Consider the following 23,633-nt stretch of genomic DNA (forward strand, 5'->3'; position numbering starts at 1 on the left):
AATGCAAAGATATTAAAATTGAGGGATTTTCTCCATATATTTACAATGAAAATTTGCAGTATATGTCATCAAGAAAAGTGCAAAACAGCAAGCACTCCCTGCCTATTCCACTTATACCACAGGTTCAACTTGGATATTAATTATGCATGTAGCTCCTTGTTTTCACATCACCTTCTGTGCCTCCTACATAAATAATAAGTCAATAATGTGATGATTTTAGCAGCTGTTATGACTTAAAAGCACCAATATATTTAGACACAGAGACCATGAGAAAAGTATTTCTAGTTAGGAACTTGGGTTTTACACAAGCAATTTCCAATCAAGATTACTGAGGCTGAAGTTATTTGGTAAGCAATTGTCTAGTAGAAATCATATCCTGGAAATCCTAGTGTGCATTTTCCCAAGGCCTCATTAAACTTAATGTGGTTAGCAAACATTTAGGTGAATAAATTGACATGAGCAGTGGCATCCCAATTCATCCCTATGGATGTGCTTTTTCTGCTATAATTAGTACACTTAGCTACCCCAAGTTTGTGACCTGTCTCTTATGTTCAGATTAGTGACTGAAAAATGATCCTGCTAATCTTTCAAGCTATAGCTTCCTAAGTAGTAGGAAATGTAAATTTGTTCACTCTTGGTAGAAAATAAGTGGTCTAGATTCAGTGTGCTAAATCTGTGAATTCAACAGTCTGAGTACAATGAAGTGTGGGGTTTTTCGCCTCTGAGGAGGCTGGGGCTTCTGTTTCTTGTAACATGACCAACATCCCAGAGCCAGTGTAGTTATTGTCCTGGTTGATAGGAAAAATAGACATTTAGTGAATGATTCCTCAGTAAATAAGACCTGGAAAATAGTCAAAATTATAAAAATCTTTATTTTTCTATACGAGACATTCAAAAACTCCTTTAACAAAAGTAGTAGAAAGCTGCTGTTGAATTAAGTTATTCCATGATGTAGGCCAGGCCTTCCCAGTTAATTCAAACAATACAAAATGGCAGTATAGGTTTCTAATTCTAATTCAAATTTGATTGGTTAATATACTTCAGATGGAAATTCTAGGGAAAGTAAGCAAAATTGTTCAATAAGCAAAGATGAAACTTTCAGTTTTTCTTGACAAAACAAAGTAAACTGTTGGTCACACTGGATAAGATTGTGTTTAACAATGTACCTAGTAAGTATGATATGGGAGTGGGAATCTTGGTAATTTTATGTTGTTTATTTATGATTATTGTTTTGTCTTGGATTTAATAAATATTTTAAAAGTCACCCTACTTAGAAATCTTTTGTGAGGGACTAGTGGGAGGGGAGATTATGAACCAAGTTCAGGAATCAACCAAAACACCAGGGGTTAGATTGTGCAAGTGTCAACCAGCAAAGCTCAGCTGAAGTCAGGTTTCCCAGGATTTACAACTATCCTACAAAACCCAGTTCATGTGCTTTGAAATTATTGTGGCTTATGCAGCTCTCGGGTTGGCAAAGCTCAGTTATGGTGAAGTTGAATGCAAGCTTTTAAAAGGAGGGAGTGAAGTCCTTGAGAGGCACAGTATTATCTAGTAGCTGACTGCAAGGTGGGAAAGTGGGCTACTGTGCTGCTTTCTGTAATTCAGAAAGTTTCTTTGTTGAAGTAGAATTGAACCTTCCTAGGATCAAGACTTGAGTATCGCTGACAGCATTTGCGCAGGCTCCTTGCCAAAGTCCGAGGGCCGCATAAGAAAACCCCCACTACAGACCTGTAGGAATAGAGCAACAGTAATTACCCAGATGCAATGAAAGCTGTTAGTGGAAATGGAGAACAGCCTCTGCTACTCCCAGCAATGTCGAGCTGTGTGTGACTGGGTCCATCATCATTCTGTCCTTTGCTGGGGTGCACATGGCCACATGGCCCCCACCATTCTCTGAGGAGCTATTAGTAATGGTTGCTGAGGGAAAGAGTCATTTTCACCATTTTCTTCAGTCCTATAGCTACTGGAAACTTGCCAATGCTGGAAGCAGCCCTAATTAAACTTACTAGGTCACCAAAAAGGGAGGAAAAAGAACCCATGAAAGTGGAAGAGGGATGAGTACCAGCAGGAGTGGGAGGGGCACAAGATAGGAAGTAAATAGGATTGAAATTCAAGTGATCGGCCCTAAAACCACACATAAAGTTAACATTAAACTGAGCAGGTGGTATTTATATAAATTATTTTAGGAAAAAATGTATTCCCATATATGTGTGTATATATGTTTATATACACACATATATGGAAATATATATAGCCATGAATTTGAGGTGGAAGGAATTGGGGGAGGAAATAATGTACTTACTTTAACTCCAAAAAATAAAAATATTTGAAATACATTATATACATGTACGAAAATATAATGAAGCTGGGTGGTGGTGGCACACGTCTTTAATCTCAGCACTTGGGAGGCAGAGACAGGCAGATCTCTGTGAGTTTGAGGCCAGCCTGGTTGACGAGAGCTAGTTCCGGGACAGGATCCAAAACTACAGAGAAACCCTGTCTCGAAAAACCAAAAAAAAAAAAAAAAAGAAAAGAAAATATAATGAAACCCATTGTATATAATTTATATGTTCTGATTCAAAAAATTTAAATTCAGTTGTTGAAATCCTCCTTCCAAGAAAATTTTTTCTTAACATTTTGTTTCCAAGTCCTAAGTATGCTCTCAGCCTTCCCCCATTTGATTGAGACACAAGATACTGAGCAATACTGCTGTTAAATGATAGGCTTTGGGGCAGGGGCAGGAGAAAAAGACAGGAGAAATTAAGAGGACGATCAGGGAGAGATCTAGTTTGTCTTTGATGCTAAGTGAAGAGACCTCAGCCCAGATGATAAAACCAAAATGACCTACCGAGATAATGCAAGGTTTTTTCTAAAGACAAGTCAAACAAGAATGTTAATTAAATCGATGAACTGTGCTTACTCAGGCCTAGAGCATCATCCTGAGTTTTGCCATAGAGGCTTCCCTATCTCATACTTCACAAAAGCACCTGACAACTTCGTTCACAAAAGAATAACACTTAAGTAAAGAAAGTTTTATTCATTTTTAACTCCCCTGAATTTTAAGCTTTGTTTCCATATTAAACCATGTAAAGTATACCCTCTGGGGAATGTTAAACCCAATGACAGGATTATACATTGTCATTGTGAAAGTACATAGATGCAACTCTCTTAAGAAGCCTGTGTCCATGTCTTGGGATTATATACTGCCCTTGTCCTATATGATTCTCTGTTGAAATACTTAAACTCATGAACTTGCTTCGTTTTGGTTGGTCTTCAAATTCTTTTCTGCCAAATAATCAAGGCTTTGGCTTTTCCTGAATGGAGGTCCCTAAGGGGGAAGGGTTGAGCTATCTCAGCTAGTGCAGGCAGAGGCCAGCTCTGCCATCCCACCTATGTCACTATGTCATCTCTTTCTCTTTAGAGAATTGGAATTCAAGTAGAACCTACCTTGCAGGGTTCTTCTGAGAATTACAGACATGAAATAGATGGAAAAGTACCTGTCCTGCAGCAAGTGCATATGAGCTAAGTGCTATATAAAGAAGCTTTTGTGAACTTATCCCCACCCCAAACTTTACTGTGCCTTTGAAGGAGGTATTCTGCCAAAGCCAACCTTCCTAATTATGCTGTGGATATCAACTTCTCTTTTTAAGTCTAATTATGGCATAGTACATGTACCATAAAATGCACCCTTTGAACTGTACCATTAATGCTTTTTAGCATAACCACAGCGTAACCACAAAGTTAATACACAACCATCATCACTAATTCCATCCTCCTCATCTACATTTGGTGCAGGAGAATTGTTTGTATTCTGTCAATCATGTTTTAAATAAACACTGATTGGCCAGGCAGGAAGTATAGGCAGGAAAACCAGACAGGGAGTAGAAATGATGCAATGAGAACAGGAGAATTCTGGGAAGGAGGAAGTTGATTCCTCCCAGTCCTGTGCAGATCACCGAGGAAGCAGGATGTGACCTGCCAGCTGAAAAAGGTACCGAGCCATATGGCAAAAATAGATCAGAATAATGGGTTAATATAAGCTACAAGAGCTAATAAGTAGCCTGAGCTAATAGGCCAATCAGCTTTATAACTTATAGAGATCTCTGATTTTTTGGGGGGGCTTGCCGGCTGTGGGGTACTGGGTGGGACAGAAACCCCAACAAGCAAGCTCCTCATGTTACATACATTAGAACTCACTGGTTTCCTCCCAGCTGTACCATCCTGCCCTACAGAATCACTGATCTACTTTCTCTACATACAGAAAGGTCATACCACAAGTGACCTTTTCTTTCTAATAATGTTCATTTTTTAAAAAAATGTATACATGTGGGGGTAACATGTGCATGTATAATATCAGATTCCCAGGAGCTGGATTTATAGGAAGCTGTGAACCACCTTTTATGGGCAATGGGAACTGAACTCAGGTCCTCTGGAAGAACAGCAAACACTCTTCACCACGGAGGTGTATCTTTACCCCCCCCCCCGGTTTCTCTTATTCAGCTTAGTATCTTCAAAGTTAATCCACGGTATTGCATGTGTCAGTACTTCTCTCCTCTTTATAGATAAATAAAACTCTATCCTCCACATACAATACATCTGATGATTGGAAGTTGGGATGTTTTCACTTTGGGCTATTATAAATAATGCTGCTATGTACATGCAATATAGTTAGAGTCCTTATTCTCCAGTTCCTGGCTATTGTAGTTTGAATGTAATTGGCCCCCATAATTGCATAGGGACTGTCACTTTTAGGAGGTGTGGCTTTGTTAGAGTGGGTATGGCCTTGTTGGAGGAATTGTCCACTGTGAGGGCAGGCTTTGAGGTTTTCTATGTTCAAGATACCGCCAAGTGTCTCAGTTGACTTCCTCTTGCCTGCAAGATGTAGGACTCTCAGCTACTCCTCCAGCACCACTTCCGCCCACATGCTACCATGTTCCCCACGATGATGATAATGGACTGAACCTCTGAAAGTGTAAGTCAGACTTGCTGTGGTCATGGTGTCTCTTCACAGCAATAAAACCCTAAGTAAGACAACTATATATCAGGATGTGTGTATACATGTATCTGTATATATACATACATATATGTGTATATATGTACATACATATATATGCATACACACACATCTGTAGAGGCCAGCCTGGGATATATGAAACACTGTCTCAAAACAATGAGCTCTGTTGGTCAGTGAACTAGATAAAGTACCCCAAATTATTGAGCACCCCAACCCCAAAATGTGTGTTAATTTCTCTGGTGCTCTATTTGGTTCAGTACTATCTATAAGGGTAGAGTATCTTCACCTTGTTCATGGCACAGATGCTTGTGGAAACAAGGAACAGGTTTTCCTCAACTGCAAGATTGTGACCCTTATTTTACTAAAATCCCAGATGAAATTTCCTCAGTCCTCAAGTTTTCTGTTAAATTTATTTGTGTGTGTGTGCATGCATATGTGTGCGTGTGTGTGTGTGTGTGTGTGTGCGCGCGCGCGCTGTGTAGGTCAGTCAGAGCTCAACACGTGGGTACAGTGCCATGGTTCAAGAGTGGAGGTCAGAGGACAACGTAGGGGAGGGAGTTTGTTCTCACCTTCTACCATGTGAGGTCTCAAGAACTGAAGTTGGATCATCAGTCTTGGTGGCAAACACCTTACCTGATAATCTGTCTCTCTGGCCCTTTCTGGCCCAGCGCTCTTTCCCCAGGTGTGCTCAATAGACTTAAATTCTAACTCTATAGACTCAGTTAAGTGGAGGGCGAGGTACTTACTTGGGGTGAGCAGCCGCTATTCTGGAAAACTCATTGTCCCACATTGGTCTCCCAAAGGAGGTTTTCTGTTTCAGACCTGTCAGGACATCCGTGGCTTTGTCAAAGTTTAATGCTGCATGACCAGCCTGGAAGCAGAAAAATATAAAATTAAAAAATCCAAGTTTGACAGCTGCTTCTGCTTTCAGCCAGTTTGAAACCTTTGGTGTGAGAATGAGGCCAGGTAAGAAATGATAAGGAATACTTATTTTAGTATTCATGCATTATATTTTATTTTAACATTTAGAGATTGGAGTCAGTGCTTTAATTGAACTCACAATGTCGCCATCCCAGTCAGTGAGAAAGAGACGGTAGTTTAGGAAATCCATTTTGCCTAATTCCTCCATCTCTTGTTCCAGGGAATTCAGTAAGTTGTTGAACCAGGCAAAAGCACCTGTCTCTCTGCAGATCCAGTAGAAATAGATCTGAAATCAGCAAAAATAGCCCATACCCTTATTATGTATCGTTCACAAAGTACACTGTGGTGATGACAGGTGTGTGTAACATCCATACATATATAACACATATGTATATACACAGGTTTATCAATATTTGTTGACTAAGTCTAAGGGTAATGAATGACATTTACCCTACTTAACTATCTCCAGATAAGTTCTCCTGCCCCCCCTTATTAAGGGTAAGACCTCAAGCTACAATGGCCTTAACCTGTCAGGACCAGGCCAGGAGGAAAATGACATGTGGGAACATACCTTTTGTGTTTTGAGTTTGTGGTCTGCACGCTGGAATTTGTACCAGATAGATTTCAAGATGGAAGCAAAAGGAGTGACCCCAATCCCTGCCCCAATCAGTACAGCCACTTCATACTGGAAAACATGCTCACTGACTGTGCCAAAGGGGCCGTCCACTGCAATCCTACCAAATGAGAGAAGACAACAGATGCATGAAGTCTCGTCTCAGTCCTTAACCTTAATTATCCTTCCAGAAACAAGCTGCTTCCCCAGCCGGTACCTGCCCACTTAGTTTAATTATGTGCTTGATTACCAGGCTTCTGCTTCAAAAAGGAGTTGTTTTCTTTTTGGTTAAACTACATTCTGTTTTGAGTCTCTGAAGGTCTCAAGGACCTACCTGGGCATTGGTGAGGGCCTTTGTTCAAATGTCCTTATGAGATTTTCTGTCCAATCCCCTGCTGCTCGGATATGAATGGAGAAAAATTCTTCCTCTGGAGCAGAGGTCAGAGTAAAGGGATGCCACTCCAGGAAGGAAACGGAGGGGCAATTTACAAATATATACTGTCCCACTTCCATGCTAAAGCCACGCTTGCACATCTGCAGTTCCAGCACTTTAGATGGGTGCATGACAGCCTGTGAGTGAAGCACATAGATCATGAGAGGCAAACTCTGAACATGGCAAGGGCAGGCATTTAGCTAAATGAGTGCTTTTGACTTGTAAGGTATGAGGTCAAGTCCCCTCTAAAAGGGAGCAGCCACTACTTAGCTCCAGACAATAGTTGCAATGTGGGAGTGAGATTCTGTGCTCTCGGGGCTCCTGATACTTCAAGAGAAGGAAAAAAAAAATTGCTTTAATAATGTTGTACTTTAGTTCTCATAAAAATAATGGATGCCAGTATGAAACATATTTATACATATCACTGTAATATATGTGTATATGATATATAACATATAAGTATGATATATATCACTGATATATGTGTATATACTATATAACACATATTATATATACATAATGTGATATGTGTATATAATATAGATACATACTGTGATATATGTGTATATGATATAATATATGTATTATATAATACACTGTGATGTGTGTATATAATATGTATGTATAATATATATACACATATATCACTGTACCTTGCTCTTGTCTGCTCCATACTTGCCCCCTTATTAGGCGACACCTTTCTCCCCCAAGTAGTCACCATTCTGATTTCATGTCACAATCTCTTCGTCCCCCACATAGTTCTCCGTTGCTTTCATACTCTATATGCATTTATATTTAATTCATATTGAAATTCCTATTCCAAGCGTGCAAGAAAACATGGCATTGATTTGCCTTCCAGGCTTATTTCACTTACCATGATAATCCTGGATGCAGCTCTTCTTCTGTGAATACCACTCAGCCATCTCCCCAGTCCCTCAGAAGTGTCCTTTTAAAGGGGAAACTTCCATCCAGTTTCTTAAATGGCTGATAACCAGCTCTTTATTTTAGTTTAGGTCACAAGAACAATTCCAGGGCCTTGAGCACAGTAAGAAAGCACTCCACCACGAAGCCACATCCCCAGTCCCATCCACCCTTTAAATAATCACCATGTACACAGAACAAAAGACATTTGTGGGTAAGCTCTGGCTCAGGTCCCCTCTTTGTACGCTCCAATGTAGACCCATGCTAGTGGTTCCGGCCAAAGCCCTATTGCCCACAGTTTTGTCCAGCACTGGGGAAACTAAGCATGTTTCTTCTTCCAACATCATTTTTATGGCTTCGGGGGTGAACATCTGACAACTTAGTTCTGCACTCAGGTAGAACAGAGCTTTTCTCACTGCGATGGAAAGTGGATATTTCTTTACCTTAGTAATCACAACCTTCTGCTGGGAGCGGTAAAAGCGAAGGGTCCTTTCAAAGATATATAGAATGATTGGTGCCAGGATCCACTTCCAAGACTGCACAAAGACAGGGTAAAGAGTGAAATCACCCCTAAAGCTCTCCCTTAGGACTTATTCTTGTAGAGGTTCTTCATTTAACACATGCGTATCAAGTTCTCTACTGTGTATCATTATTGAGTCACTGATTTCAGCACAGGTTAAAATGGAAACAAACACAAAACAAGAGTTTTCTTTGTCAATATGTCATCAACAAAATAGAGCATTCCCTGAAATGTACAGGTCATATCAGGGAACAAATGCAAATGACAAAAATAAGACAGAAGGGTATGTGTGTATGTGTGTGTTTTAAATTATATTTCAAAATTAAAAAAAATGAAAATCAAAGAAAGATGCCCATTATGAAAAAAGGAAATGCACAATAGAAGTAAATGATTAAATACAAAAGTAGCAAAACATCGAGGGAGGACGGAGTATAGGTACCAACACACTGCAAAACACCCAAAGTAAGCAGACTTCTTAAAAACACAGTAGCACTTTAGTCTGTCAAGTTACAAGTCAAATTTTAGCAGTGATGTCCAGAATTAACCGGGGTTTGGAACAATTCACGTGTTCACATATGTAACTAATGGATGTTGACAGCATCTGCCTAGGGGGCAATTTGCCAGCCCATCTCAACAGTGTCAAAGTAGTCCCTCTCTTTGATCCTAGAATTTACTTCTAGAAAATAGGGATCGAAAAAAATAGCAAGGGTGTGCAAAAAGCCCTTGGCAACTATAGTGACCAAAATATTCACTAAAAAAATGACCAAAATGGTATATACAGATGTTTTAAAAACAAATTTTTGAAAGGAATATTTGACAATAGAGGAAAGACTCCAAAGATATAGATAGTATTATCTCAGGTTGTAGAAATATATGAATTTTTGTTTTTAAAACTTTAATATATGTTATTTTTCTAATTTTTAAATGGCGGATGTGTTAAGAGTATCTTTTATAACAAGGTGTAGGGGCACACACATTTAATTTCAGCACTTGAGAGGCAGAGGCAGACAGATCTCTGTGAGTTTGAGGCCAGCCTGGTCTACAAAGTGAGTTCTAGGACAGGCAGAGCTGTTACACAGAGAAAGCCTGTCTTGAAAAACCAGAGTGTCTTTTTGTAAGCATTTATGGAAGAAACAAAGCAATGCATTTAGGTAGCAAAACTGGCATCCTCACTCAGGATATTCCATGGTCAATCAAAGCAACTCCTGAATTTAAGTACATCTTAAAATAGATTCATCTAATGTGTCTTCAGCACTACATAGAGAAAATACACTGATAAGCAATATCCTCACTGGATCCCATAAAGAGCAGAGTATCTACCCGTGTAAGAGAAAGGGCAGGTCCGCCATTAACCTGTCATCTGGTCATTTCATATGTTCATCAAAGGACTGAAAAGATAGAGGACTACCCACTGTCTCAGAGGCTTTGGTTCAGTTAAGTCCCTACTGTTGATAGGATCTACTATAAGGCATCTGTCTGTCCATCCACCCATTCATCTGTCTAGGTCTGATCCTGCACTTGACCTCCACAGCCTCCCTGGTCCTGGTCCTGCACCTCGCCCCTGCAGATAGACTCAGTGCTGAAGCTCTGCTCACTTATGATGCTGTGGCTTTGCTGGAGCCCTCTTCAATAGCTCTCCTGCAGGATTTATTAGCTGACTCCCACAGAGATTCCCTCTGCAGAAATACCATCAGCCTTGCGTCTGCTTCCGGTAAAGTCACCTCGAAATTCTTGAACTCTGCTGTGGCCTCTCTACTTCTTTGTAGCCATTCTATCACTACATAGATAGATGATAGATACTTTTTAAAAGATACTTTTAAATTACTTGACATATTAGTAAGGACCCAAAAGACTCCTGACATAATGCATTGAGTGGGTTATGGAGAAATAAACCTATCCAGCACTGGTGAGAACATACACATTTCTAGGTACTTGGAGAGGGTGATTAGGCAATATTTGCCAGACTTGGAGTTTATTCCATAAATTTACTTGTATATATGTTTAACTACATGTACTAGGCTGTTAATTATACCATTACTTGATAGAACCTAATACTGGTAACATGTGTCCAGCAGTCGGGGTAATTCATACAGTAAGATATTCAGTGATGATAAAAAGAAAGAGGCATCTGCTAGGGACTTGTCATGGGTGCCCTATATCAGAACCACAGATGATACATTTGGGATTTTCGATAAGGAGAGAACTTATTAAACAGCAACAAATACACAAGCTACTATAGGTTGTGTTTTGTGGAGTAGTCCTGATTTCCCTTGATGCCAGGCTATTAGCAAACACCAGTTCATATAGTCACATCTTAGCTATTAATATTAATTCTTACATAGCACATTATATAGTCTATGAGTTTATCTGTGCATATCATTGAAAGATTTAATCCTTCTCAGAGTGCTTTGAGGCATCACAAGTTGTTCTAGTTCCATCAATTTCCTCAATGTAGCAAATGTTATGAGCAAGCTAAAGTAAACTACATCTATGATAATTTCCAGAGGATACACATCTTAATTCCATGAGTTTATTTGTTATTTATTTATTTTCGGTGGTGTTGAGAATCAAATCCAAGGTTTTGTGCATATATTGATCCTCTTGTCTCTGTGCCCCTCAGTGCCAGAATTGCAAGCACTATGTTCCACTTTTTCTGTGGGTGCTGAGGATCTGAACTTGTGTCCTTCACCACTGAGCTGTAAACAGCCTCTGGAACTCAGTCTCGGTCTGTCTGTCTGTCTTTGTTCCTCTGTCTGTCTGTTTCTGTCTCTCTGCTCTGCCTCTGTTTCTCTGTGTGGTATGTGTGTGGGTGTGTATACATGCCTGCAAGCACACATGTGTGGTATGTGTGTGGGTGTGTATACATGGGTGCAAGCACACATGTGCACATGTGTGGTACGTGTGTGGGTGTGTATACATGCGTGCAAGCACACATATGTAGTATGTGTGTGGTGTGTATACATGCATGCAAGCACAAATGTGCAAATGTGTGGTATGTGTGTGGGTGTATATACATGCGTGTAAGCACACACGTGTGGTATGTGTTGGTGTGTGTATACATGCGTGCAAGCACACATGTGCACATGTGTGGTATTGTGGGTGTGTGTATACATGCGTGCAAGCACACATTTGTGATATGTGGGGGGTTGTGTATACACGCCTGTAAGCACACATGTGTGGTATGTGTGTGGGTGTGTATACACACGTGCAAGCATACATGTGCACATGTGTGGTATGTGTGGGTGTGTGTATACATGCATGCAAGCACACATGTGCACATGTGTGGTATATGTGTGGGTGTGTATACATGTGTGCAATCACACATGTGTGGTATGTGTGTACACACATGTGCAAGCACACATGTGCACATGTGTGGTGTGGGTGTGTATACATGCGTGCAAGCACACATGTGCGCATGTGCGGCATGTGGGTGTGTATACACGCGTGCAAGCACATATGTGCACATGTGTGGTATGTGATGGGGTGTGTATACATGCATGCAAGCACACATGTGTGGTATGTGTGGGGGTGTGTATACATGCGTGCAAGCACACATGTGTGGTATGTGTGTGGATGTGTGTATACATCCGTACAAGCACACATGTGCACATGTGTGGTATGTGTGTGCTGTGTATACATGCATGCAAGCACACATGTGCACATGTGTGGTGTGTGTGTGGGTGTGTATACATGCATGCAAGCACACATTTGCACATGCATAGGCATGTGGTGGCCAGAAATCATTTTCCACCTTACTGTTTGACAGGGAGTCTCTCGCCAAATTTTAAACTTCTCAATTTGACTAGATGGACAGGCCACCAAGCACTAGGTATCGTCTTGTCTCTGCCTCCACAGTGCTGGGATTTTAAGTGCATGCAGCTCTGCCCCACTTTTTCTGTGGGTGCTGAGGATCTGAACTCATCCTTATGTCTGTGGACAAGCACTTTGCATGCCTTCATAAAAACTGTGAAACAGTACTTGTCAAGCATGCTGTACCATTAAAGATAGCCTGCTTCAAGGATGTTTTGATTTTACTCCATGAAAATTTGACCGGGATTTATCAGCTGAACTTTTGGAACAATACAGTGGTCAAGGGTTTCATCTTTGGGTTTGTAAAAAACCTAGACTTGAAGGAAAGCTACATTAATTACTGATGATGACTTCACATAATCTTTTTTTATATTTATGTATTATATATACAATATTCTGTCTGTGTGTATGTCTGCAGGCCAGAAGAGGGCACCAGACCACATTACAGATGGTTGTGAGCCACCATGTGGTTGCAGGGAATTGAACTCAGGACCTTTGGAAGAGCAGGCAATGCTCTTAACCTCTGAGCCATCTCTCCAGCCCGACTTCACATCATCTTACAGATTTTTTTGTCCCAAGATGGAGATAAAAGAAGTGCTTACCTCAGAGATCATTTATCTCAAACAGCAAAACTGGGACACAGTAAATATTATCAATAACTTTACTTCTATAGAGAGGCCACACAGCATGCAGCAATTAATGGTTGCTACATGCTGTAGCAATTTCTTTCTTTCTCAAGAGTCCCTGTAATTGCCTGTTGCAGATGATTTTTTTTGGAAAATTATAGATATCTTTCATAGGAAGGAACCAACGGTGAGCAAATAATAATGACAATACTAACAAGGGTAACTGTGAAATAGGAGACAGGCCTTCTTCCATGGCATTCTTACCTCAGGGGGGTGCCCCACAAAGTGAGGACGTCTGCAACTCCATTCATACTTATCCCACTCAAGAAAAGACTTTGAACAATTGTGGGGATGACTTTCACCCATGCTTTCCTCCGTTTGACGTCGGACAATTCCACTGAAACACACAAAGTAGGACAGTTTGTGACAATGAATTATCCAAAGACAGGGGTGGGCATGAGAATGGGATCTGAAGACCTTACCCCAGGCCGTGGATCCCTAAGCAGATGATATAGACGATAAAAAGGTGATGCGTATACCAGAAGAGCTCAAAATAATTCCTGCGGATAAACTCCATAGCTGATGTTACCATGAGAACCAAGGCTGTTGTGGCAATCACTCCAGTAAGGCCAGCAACACTGGTAAACGTTGCATGCATTGCTGTCTGTGAAAGGAGAAATGTCAGCCTGGCCACAAAATCTACCAAGAATACCATGATCTCCCTGATCATGACCAGATACCCATGCTTTCGCATCAAATCACCTCACCGTGTTTGGAGACTGGATGGGATTTAGCCAAGAATCCTTTTCTTTCTCATGACGAGAGAGGTTGGAGAGAACAAAGGCAAGCGATCCATCCATGGCCTGCTGGCTTCTACTGTAGCGTTCAAAGTTAAATAGGTGTGCAATGACAGGAATAGCTAAGTGGAAGGATGGGAGGTGTCAGGACATTATGGCAACCATATCCCACTGAAATAGGAGACTCCCACCTATAATGCCTAGCAGAATGCAGAGTCCACAGTATATACCCAAGACCTCCCACCACCATCTACTCAGTTCCCAAAGGAACAGATTATATACTCCACGAATATGGTTCTAAAAAGTGTCTCATAAAGAGTTCCAGGTGCTCATTAAATATTTTTAATGTTTACATGCACAGGCAAATGACATTGCACCCTGATCACCTGTTGTCCATGGTTGCATCTTTTGCCACATTACCTGTGAATATGCAGATCATATATGCCACCAGCTTATGGAAGAGGAGGTTGTGATCCAATGGCTTTCTCAGTGAGTGGTTGCAAAACTACAAATGCAAAGTCATCCTGGTCAGGTGTCACAAGTCAGTCTTATGAAATTCACTAATTCCCACCAACATGCCTGCCTTAACCACAGCATTCCAGTACCCAACCATCGCCATCTACCAAAGGAGACCTCTGGGTTCCATTCCAAGGGACTCTTCCTTTAATGTGAAAGCTGAACTGAGCACAGTGGAAACTCACTGAGCAGGTGCCCCTCAGGAAGGACAGCAGATTGCAACACACAGGAATCAGGATCATCATGCTGTTAAAATTCAAGCAGAAAGCAGAGGCTCGGGCAAAGGCCAAGGCGGTCTGGAATAGAGGAGAAAAAAGAGACTGCTACTTTATCTCAGCATCCAGCAGGTGAGGACTGGTCCAGTCTACTTTTCTAGGATGAGCAAATGGACATTAAGGGGCGGTTTCCTGCCTCTCTCAGTCACTCTCTCTCAGCAACCAGCATAACAGGCCAGTCCCTCTGCCAAAGAGAGACAATGGGCTGAACTTACTGGAATTGAGGAATTCTCATGACAGTGGTTTGGAAATGTTGGGTGATTTATTTACTAATGTGAACAAGAACAAGGTTCAGTAATTCTGCATTAGCAAATACAATCTATGAATGTAATAGTTTGCAGAAGATATTTTTATTTCATGCATTTAATTATACTTTTATTGTTTGCCCTTTATAAAATAGCCTTGGAGATCATATATACTTTTATATATTATTAACTAAAGCTTATATTTAAAGATACAATTATGGTTGATGACTTTTTTATTCTCTTTTCCACATTTTCTAATGTTGAAAATTTAAGAAAGCAATACTTGTTTAGAAAATAAAAATTTAACTAGCTGTATGTGATATCTTTAAAATGGAATGCTTGGAGAACTATTAAATATAGCTAGAGATAGAAGGGAAAGCCTTTCTTTGCTCAGCTCTGGGCATGGGACACAGGGCCGTTTGCATGCCAGGTAAGCACTGTTCCCCGAGAAAGTGTAATTTCTAAGTGAAGAGCTTTAAGATGATTTCCTTGAGTGACCAGGGAGCATAAAATAAGAACAGCAAAAGGTCTAGGCAGTCATGGCAGCTGAAGTCAACCTCTCAATTTTATACAACTGGTCTCCAAGTTGCTTTTTGTTTTTGGACTGCTATCTATGAATTACGACAATCTTATAGTAGTAATTGGGTAGTGGAAGAGTCAGGCTATTTTTCATTGCAATTAAGCAAATTTATGAGTCTTACATATGTGCCTATAAACAACTAAAAAGACAACTATGGGTGAGAATGCATGATTTCTTAGTATTTTAAAACAATTATTAAGGCACACTTCTTATGCTCATGGATTGGAAAAATCAATATTGTTAAAATGGTTATATTAATGAAAGTAGTCTACAGATTCAATGCAATTCCCCTCACAGTTCCAATGACATTCTTCACAGAATTAGAAAAAAAAAACCCTAAAATTCTATGGAAATACAAAAGGACCCTGAATAACCAAAGAAATCCTTAGCAGAAAGAATAATGGTATAAGTATTACAAAACCGAATCTCAAATTAATACAAGAGAACCATAGCAACAGAATGACATGGTAATGTCATAAAAATACATACAAAGGGATGGGGAGATGGTGAAGCAGGTAAGAACATTGTTACGTTAACATGAGAGTCTGAGTTCTAACCTCTAGCACCCATGTATAAAGCCAGGCATGACAGCAACAGCTGTAACTACAGTGCTTGAGGAGTGTGGATGGAGACAGGAGTATCACGGGGCTTGCTGGCCACCAGCCTAGCTCCACTTTCAGTGAGAGGCTTCATCTCAAATGAATAATGTAGAGACTTACAGAGCAGAAGAGCTGACAGCTCCGGGCTTCAGAACAGAAGTACTCACACCTATACACACAGATGCATGTATACTCCCCACACAAAGTAAATAATTTTATAAAACAGTATATAGTCTGATGTAATAGAAAAGAGGACCTGTTGTGGGATTGCCCTCTGTATGCTATGAATATGTTCTTTACCATTAGTTATTAAATAAGCTGTTTCAGCCAATGGCTTAATAGAGTAAAGTCAGGTGGGAAATCCGAACAGAGATATAGAGAAAAAGTAGGCAGGGTCAGGGAGACACCATGCCAAAGGAGAAAGATGGCAGCCGCCAGCCAGAACCTTACCAATAGGCCACACCCTCATGGGGATATACAGATTAATAAAAATGAGTTAATTTAAGATGTAAGAGTTATCTAAAATATGCCTAAGTTATTGGCCAAATAGTATCATAATTAATATAGTTTCTGTGTGATTATTTGGGTCTGAGCAGTTGGGAAACGAACAAGCAGTCTCCACCTACAAAATGGGCCACCAAAGTGAGGCAACTACATCCACATAAAACCTGAGAGAGTTTGGAAAGTTCTAGACACAAAAGAACAGAGTTAAGCATGACTTCTTGGTAGCTGTATTTTTTTCAGACTTGTTCTGTTTGTTAGAAGCAAGAAGAGGTATGATTTCTTTAAGAGAAGGCTTCCTGACTCCGTGGTAGCAGCAAAAACTGCACAGATCTTTAAGAAGGCTTCCAGTATATATATATACTCATCATTTATTTGAAATTCAACGTTGAATGAGCATCTGTATTTTTCCCCTGGTAAACCAAGCCCCCCAGAAAATAATCAAAGAGCTGGGTCAGAAAGGATCACAAATGGAAGATTTTAAGAAACAACATCAGCAAGAAAAAAAACATTAGCCAGGCCTGGTGGCACATGCCTATAATCATATACATACATACATACATACATACATACATACATACATAACAAGCTGTTTGGGAAGTTAAGGTATGAGGATTGCGAGAGTTAGGCCATCATGGGTCACATAGCAAAAATACATCTAAAAAAGGGAAACAGAAATCAAAGCCCACTACTCACCCCAAGAATTTGTCTTGTGTAATAGTACTTGTCAGACTGCTCATAATTCAGGAAGGCATACACAAACAGAAACATGTTCAGCCCCAACCAAGACACCTAGAAGAAAAAACAAGCAAGGAATATGGAGGAGCTGGGAAAAGTGTAGGGAAGGGGTAGGAAATAATATGGACATATCGAGTGTCTTGTACTCACCTATTTTCATTTTAAATTAATATAACTACTAGTATCTAGCTTGTTTTCAGAGTGGCCAATCTGAGGCATGCATCTGATGCTAATGAGAAGGATCAGCCACCTGAGACCCATGGCCCACACCTGGCTCATCACCAGATTGGCATGTCCTCAAAACTCAGAGTGTTTGCTTTTTGGTTTTCACTTTAAATGCTTGAAAACATCAAAAGAATAACATATTGTGACATAAAAATTACATATACAAAACTCAAATGTCATTGGCTATAAATAAAGTGGGATTGGGATGTCTAATCTTTTCCATATTGTTTATGGATGTTTTCTTTGTGCTATGGTGAACTTGAGTAGCGGGAATGGAGACCAAATAGCTTGCAAAAGCCTAAACCATGTATCTAGCTCTCTTCAGAAACAGTGGCCAGTTCCTGGACTGGCATGAGCTTTCAAACTATCACCCCTAAAGAATGACGCTGAATGAACATGTAAATTTTTGAAGAAACAAAGAAATTTAGCATCTTTTAAACAATGCTCACTAGAGAAAGTCTAAACCATTCCCAGCTGGGTCTGCCTCTTTAATTATACCCTGACATATTTTCCTGCTTTTAGGTTGTGAGACTTTTTGGCAACCTAACCTATTGTTTTGTAATTGTGTGAATTGTAACGACTGTGTGCGCTTGTCCAAACCTCCGCACATTGGCTAAGAGAATAATTTGGAAGCCAGTATGTGTTGCTATGGAGATGAACTCTATCCTAGTCTGCAACTGAACAGATCTCTTTAGCACTGGGATGCGTTTTGATACACCCCAACCCCAAATCACTAAGAAGCATTTCAGCCCAGTAGTAAAGGGTCTTAGTCTGGGGCATGGCCCGTTCATATTCCCTAGCTATAGAGCACTCACAGACCGGGAGCAGCACAGTAAAGTGGTTCTCAGTGTAAACTGGAGTCAAACATCTGAGACTCCATTCTAGTGCCACCATTAGTAGCTCTGTAATATCAGACATGTGATCTGAATTCTAGGAACAGTTCTTTCACCTATGAAGTGAAATACCTATCCCACAGCAGTGTTGTGGGACTTGAAATAACTAATGCATGCGACTTGAGTAATAATACAATGTTTTACATATAGTACAAGCTTAATACATACTAACTACAGGCTGATTTTCCACACTAGCTTGCTCACTCCTAATTTCTCCCTTCTTTCCTTCCTCCTTTCTTTCCTTCTGCCGTTTTTCTCCTGTTTTGTGTGTGTGTGTGTGTGTGTGTGTGTGTGTGTGTGTGTGTATGTGTGTGTGTGTGATATGGGGTCTCATCGTAGCTGGTTTGACCCAAGTTAGTCTTGAACTAGGCTTAGACAGTCCTTCCACTTCAGCCTCCCAAGTAGCAGGGACAGCAGGCACCACATCCAATCAGTTCCCTCCTGCCTCCTTTGCCTGGGATCCTTTTTCAAAAATGAAGGTCTTTTAGAGATTATTTGTGCCAGTGGGGAAAGAAAATTGAAAGCCATAGATACTTTAAGAATAATTAAAGAATAAGAGACCATGAACCTGAGGAGTGGAAGGTGTTTGGGAGGATGAGGAGGGAGGAGAAGAGAATGGTATAAATATAGTATTCTTATATGAAATTCTATAACAAACAAATTGGAGGGAAATGAATCTGGTGAACAGGAAAAAAAAAACTCATTTTTGGGATCAGAACTATTTCAGAATGTGAGATGGACACAGGAACACAGCTCTGCATCAGCCCCTTGACACCTGTAGACAAGGTAGGTGTAATTACAGCAACATCTGGGAGTCAGGAATTACATTTCCCACTGTGAATGGAAAAGAAGGTGAAGTGCAAGACCTGGGAAGAAAGAGGAGTAAAACTATTTCAGAGCAATTTATTCATTTTTTTCTAAATAGTACATAGGAGTGCATGGCAGAGATAGCAAGAAGCCGAGGCCACCAGCAGGGCTGCCGAACAACAGCTGGAAACCAGAAGTCAGAGAGTTAAATGTGACTCATCCCTGGAAATGATCAATTTCTCCAGCCCCCCAGAAAAGACTAGAAGGGGGGACTGCAGAGGCTTTTAGAGAAACAAACAGCCTTTATCCGAAGCTAATCAATTCAGTTAATTAATCACATGTTCCTCCACCAGCTGATTGATCACCACTCACACCATGCAGGACCTGAGGTCTGGAAAGAATAAATAATTTAGTCAAGGTCATCCAGTAGCAGAACTGAAACTACTTGCCACATTTCCCTTGTCCTAAGCTGGGGATCTCTTGGTTATAGTGCAGGGGGAACTAAACACAGGACACCGAGGATTAAAAAAACAAGCGCTTGGGTTTTCATTAACTATTAAACAAAAATCAAGAGACCCCGGAGAGTGAGGAAGGGCGCTGGAGCCTCATGGAGGTGTGACTTGCAAATGTAGGGAAAACGATAAAGAATGTGGTGTGTGTGTGTGTGTGTGTGTGTGTGTGTGTGTGTGTGTAGAAAGGGATCCTATATAGGTGGAATGGTGAGCAAAGTCTAGCTTGAATACCAGTGAACTGGGTTTAAATATGGTTACCAATTCACTGTGTATCATCTATCATCTAAATTGATTTCCTTCATAAACCTCCAGGAATTGTTTTATATCTGCTCTGTGTAAAGCAGTAGCTAGCCATCAGCATGTAGTTATGAAACATTTGAACTGTGACTAATTCTGATTGAGATGTGCTGTGCATATAAAGTAGACATGCTCTTCCAAGGACCTAGAAACAAACAACAGAAATTATATTGATATTGTCTATATTGATTACATGCTGAACGAATGCCCATGAATTACACTTCTCAAGTATCATGTTTCTTTTTATCCTTTTCAGCACAAGTATGAGATAATTTAGACATTTCTCAAATGACTCATAGTATATTTCTATTGAGCATTGCTGGGTCAAGATGATCTCGAAGATGACTTTCATCTCAACCAATCAATAGTTTTATAATGGCAGCAATATAGGGAGGGCAGAAAAAAATCAAGACTCCATGTCAACAGTTGGAAATAAGACAGAAGAGAAAAGAGAAAACATGGAAACAAATCTCAACTGCAGGTCCTCATGGTCTGGAAACAAGAGCAGCTGCACTTCATTTGGCTTTGCTCTCTCATCTGGCCTAGAGTTGGCTGTTTCTAAGTGATAACTGACTTTGACAAGATGCTTTCTCTTTTGAATAACTTTACAAATAATAACAAACATGGTGTCTTCTTACTCTGCTAAAATTCCCAATTAATAGGAAATGAAATAGCACTTACCAGAAACAAAACTGAGAGCCAGTGGCTAGCCAGCCAGTTTCCCATTGTTGAGTCCAAGTTTGGAACCTCCGTAGGAGCAATGTGGCTTCTGGAGCGGGCCCTCTTGGTAAAGATTTCTTCAACAAGGTTTATGAGTCTGTAAGATGCCAAAATACACACCTACTCACAAAGCTTCCAAAACTGTGGTCTGCCTTCTCATCTAGATGGAGCTGTGTTATCAGCTCAGGTAGAAAAGCCCCGCCTGTGGCAACCACAGGGATTTTCCCTGGTGAAGCTTTTGCTCTTTCAGGAAATAGCCACCTCTCTGGTAATCCTACACAAGGTGACTTCATAAAGCACCGTTTTCCTTGACAAGGCATTTGTTTAAATTCTTCACAAGAAGCACAATCAGGCTGAAACTACACAGAGATCCACTATAAGAGAGGAAGAAGGGAAGCAAGTGTTTTAAGGAAGTTTCTACCCTGTGTGGTTTGAGACGGCTCGCACGTAGCCACGCTAGTCTCAATCATACTGTGTAGCTGAGGATGCCTTTAGGCTCTGATCTTCTTGCCTCCTGGGATTATAGGAGTGCGCCCCCACACTTACTCTATGCAATATTGGGGGTCAAAACCAGAACTTCTTCCACACTAGGCAAATACTCTGTCAAACTGAGATACATTCCCAGAATTTTGGAGCTGATCCCTCAGAAGCTATATCACAGCAGCAGCTATCTAGACCATAGTTCAGCTAACTCCAAAATTTGAGTAAACCAATATCCCTGCAGGATGATTCCAGACTGATGGATATGGTAAGGGTGCCAAGGAGAACTTGACTGGCCCGAAGGACAAATAGAATATGACAAGCACCTTATTCAAACAGACTTCAAAACAGAGCTTTCAGAAATGGGGAGGTGATTGTCCTCTAATATGGTGGGGAAGCTGGAGTTCTCTGTTGAGCTCTGAGCACTAAAACTGTTCCTTTCTACACTGAGAGATGCATATAAGAGTACACAGTGTGTGTGTGTGTGTGTGTGTGTGTGTGTGTGTGCATGTGCTTGTGTGTGTGAAGTACAGAACAATGGTAAAGAATTAATACCTAGGGTGTTCCTCTTTAATCACGTCTCTTTTATCTGCTTCACCAATGAAACCCGAGATTTGAAGCACAAATTCCCCCTTTAGATTTTTCATAACTATATTTCATGGCTCACAAACTCTTCAGTTATTTCCATTCTGATTTTTTTCTTATTTTGAAGTTTTGTCAAAGAAATATAGTTGTATGTATGCATTGCACACTTCTGTGTTTTGCTTTCTTCAACACCTTTTCTTCAGAGAGTCACACATGCTGGTATATGTAGTCACAATTCACTTACTTCGTATTAAGCCTTCTGTTTGTGGAGTAATGATGGGATAGTATTAATGGATTGTCACATATATGCCACATTTTGTCTAAGGTTCCTACCCGGGAGTGGAATTCCTGGATCCTGAGATTTGCAAATGTTTTTCACAGCCAAGATGTTCTAAAACCCTCATGTAATTGTCTGCTCCAATGAACTCCACAGAAGAGTTCCACTTCCTCCACGTGAATGTTTAGGATTATTAAATTAAGCATCTTTTAATTCAACTGCTAGTACTTACATTTTCTCTTTTGATAATTGCCAAGTCTAGTTGCTCTGGTTTTTAAATCTATATGTCTATTGGCTTCATTTCCCCTGCTTATAGATTTTGAGAGTTCTTTTATTGATTGTAGTTGTTGTAGCTTTACATTTTCTTTGTCTTTAAAAAACGTGAGTGACATGCAATTGTGCAGGTGTAAGTGTCCATGGATGCAGCAGAAGCCATAGGCCAATGTCAAGTGTTTTATTGTCACACTTCAGTTGATTTTTTGGAGACAGGTCTCCCATTAACCTAAAGCTTGTGTTTAGCTGGACTGAATAGCCCAGCAAGTCCCCGAGGCCAAAGCTATCTCAGCACACCCGCCTCTGAGATTACAGACAACCCCAGGACACAGGCTTTACCACAGGTGATGGCGTTCAGGTCAGGTTCCTTATGCCTGTTCAACAAGCACTTTACCCACTTGGCCATCTTCCCAACCCTATCTTTATGGCCTTGATAGTGTTTTCTGATAAGTGGAAAGTCTTAAATTTTATATGCTCCGATTCCCAGTCTTTTTCTTAATGATTTCTATATTTTGTGACTGTTTTAGTAATCCATTACTACACTGATGTCAGAATAGTCTCATATATCTTCTTCTTAAACTTCATGGTTTTGCCTTTCACAATTATGCTCTGGATCCATCTGTTTTCTTTCTTAATTACATATCCGCCGTGTTTATCTAGAGGTCAGAGGAGAGTTTGAAAGTGTGAGTTCTCTCATTCCACCACGTGTGATTTAGGGATTGAACTCTGGACATCAGACATGCCTCAGCAGCTGGGCACTCATGAAAAGGTTTTTAAATATAATGTTTTTATCAATTCTTTTTTCACTTTTATTGATTCTTTGTGAATTTCACATCATGCATCAGAACTTCAAACATGCATTTCAAGGTATTTTTAGCATATTCACCCCCTATTCTCTTCCAACTCATCCCAGATACACCCCGCACCACCCAAATTCTGTCTGAACTTCATGTCCTCTTTCATAGCCTCTTTTATAGCCCACTGAGTCAAATTTGAGTTCCCCTTAGACTCATGGTTAGCCCATTTTCTCTGACTTCTTGCTCTTACAAGATCCCCACCTATTACACAATGTTTCCTTAGCCTGGAGGGAAAGGGTTGTAGTGCAGTGTCTCATTTGTGGCTGAGAACTTCACGAGGCCACTTAATCTCTGCACTTTGATCAGTTCCGAATTTCTGTGTTGGAAGAACGATTAATAAAAACTCAGTGACAGATATTGGGGTTCAACCTGAAGACCAGAAAATCAAAGCAGCCAGCCACTGGCTCTTACCTCAACCTCAGTCCAAAAAATGGTGATCCTGCCTCCAGGAAACCTCAGAATGAGACTGTGTCTGAGAGCTGTCTCCTCCTGTTTTATATTCCTCTCTATTGTTGGGATTAAAGCTGTGTACCACTACCGCCTGGTTTCTATGGCCAGCTAGTGTGGCTCCTGAGATTAAAGGTGTGTGTCATTGTGG

General features: G+C 40.4%; 1 protein-coding gene across 3 annotated transcripts; it reads right to left on the bottom strand.

Annotated features, from left to right (window-relative positions):
• Positions 1-1,601: 1,601 nt before the first annotated feature.
• On the bottom strand, positions 1,602-20,599 carry LOC121437227 (NADPH oxidase 1-like). 3 transcript variants are annotated; one of them, XM_041637092.1, is made up of 13 exons: positions 20,525-20,599; positions 17,068-17,163; positions 14,357-14,467; positions 14,076-14,160; positions 13,626-13,777; positions 13,341-13,522; positions 13,123-13,255; positions 8,346-8,438; positions 6,883-7,118; positions 6,507-6,669; positions 6,075-6,221; positions 5,761-5,885; positions 1,602-1,728 (listed from the first exon to the last, which is right to left on the bottom strand). In XM_041637092.1, the coding sequence occupies exons 1-13, from the start codon at positions 20,567-20,569 to the stop codon at positions 1,602-1,604; spliced, it is 1,695 nt and encodes a 564-aa protein (XP_041493026.1). In that variant the 5' UTR covers positions 20,570-20,599. The 3 variants fall into 3 exon arrangements, with proteins under 3 accessions (XP_041493026.1, XP_041493024.1, XP_041493025.1); XM_041637090.1 differs by lacking the exon at positions 14,357-14,467 and having other exon boundaries at positions 20,525-20,569; XM_041637091.1 differs by lacking the exon at positions 6,075-6,221 and having other exon boundaries at positions 20,525-20,569.
• Between the last annotated feature and the right edge of the window lie 3,034 nt (positions 20,600-23,633).

Source organism: Microtus oregoni, unplaced genomic scaffold (genome assembly GCF_018167655.1).
Source record: "Microtus oregoni isolate MIOR12 unplaced genomic scaffold, Mior012 000050F_ref0000143, whole genome shotgun sequence".
In the NCBI taxonomy this organism is placed as follows: domain Eukaryota; kingdom Metazoa; phylum Chordata; class Mammalia; order Rodentia; family Cricetidae; genus Microtus; species Microtus oregoni.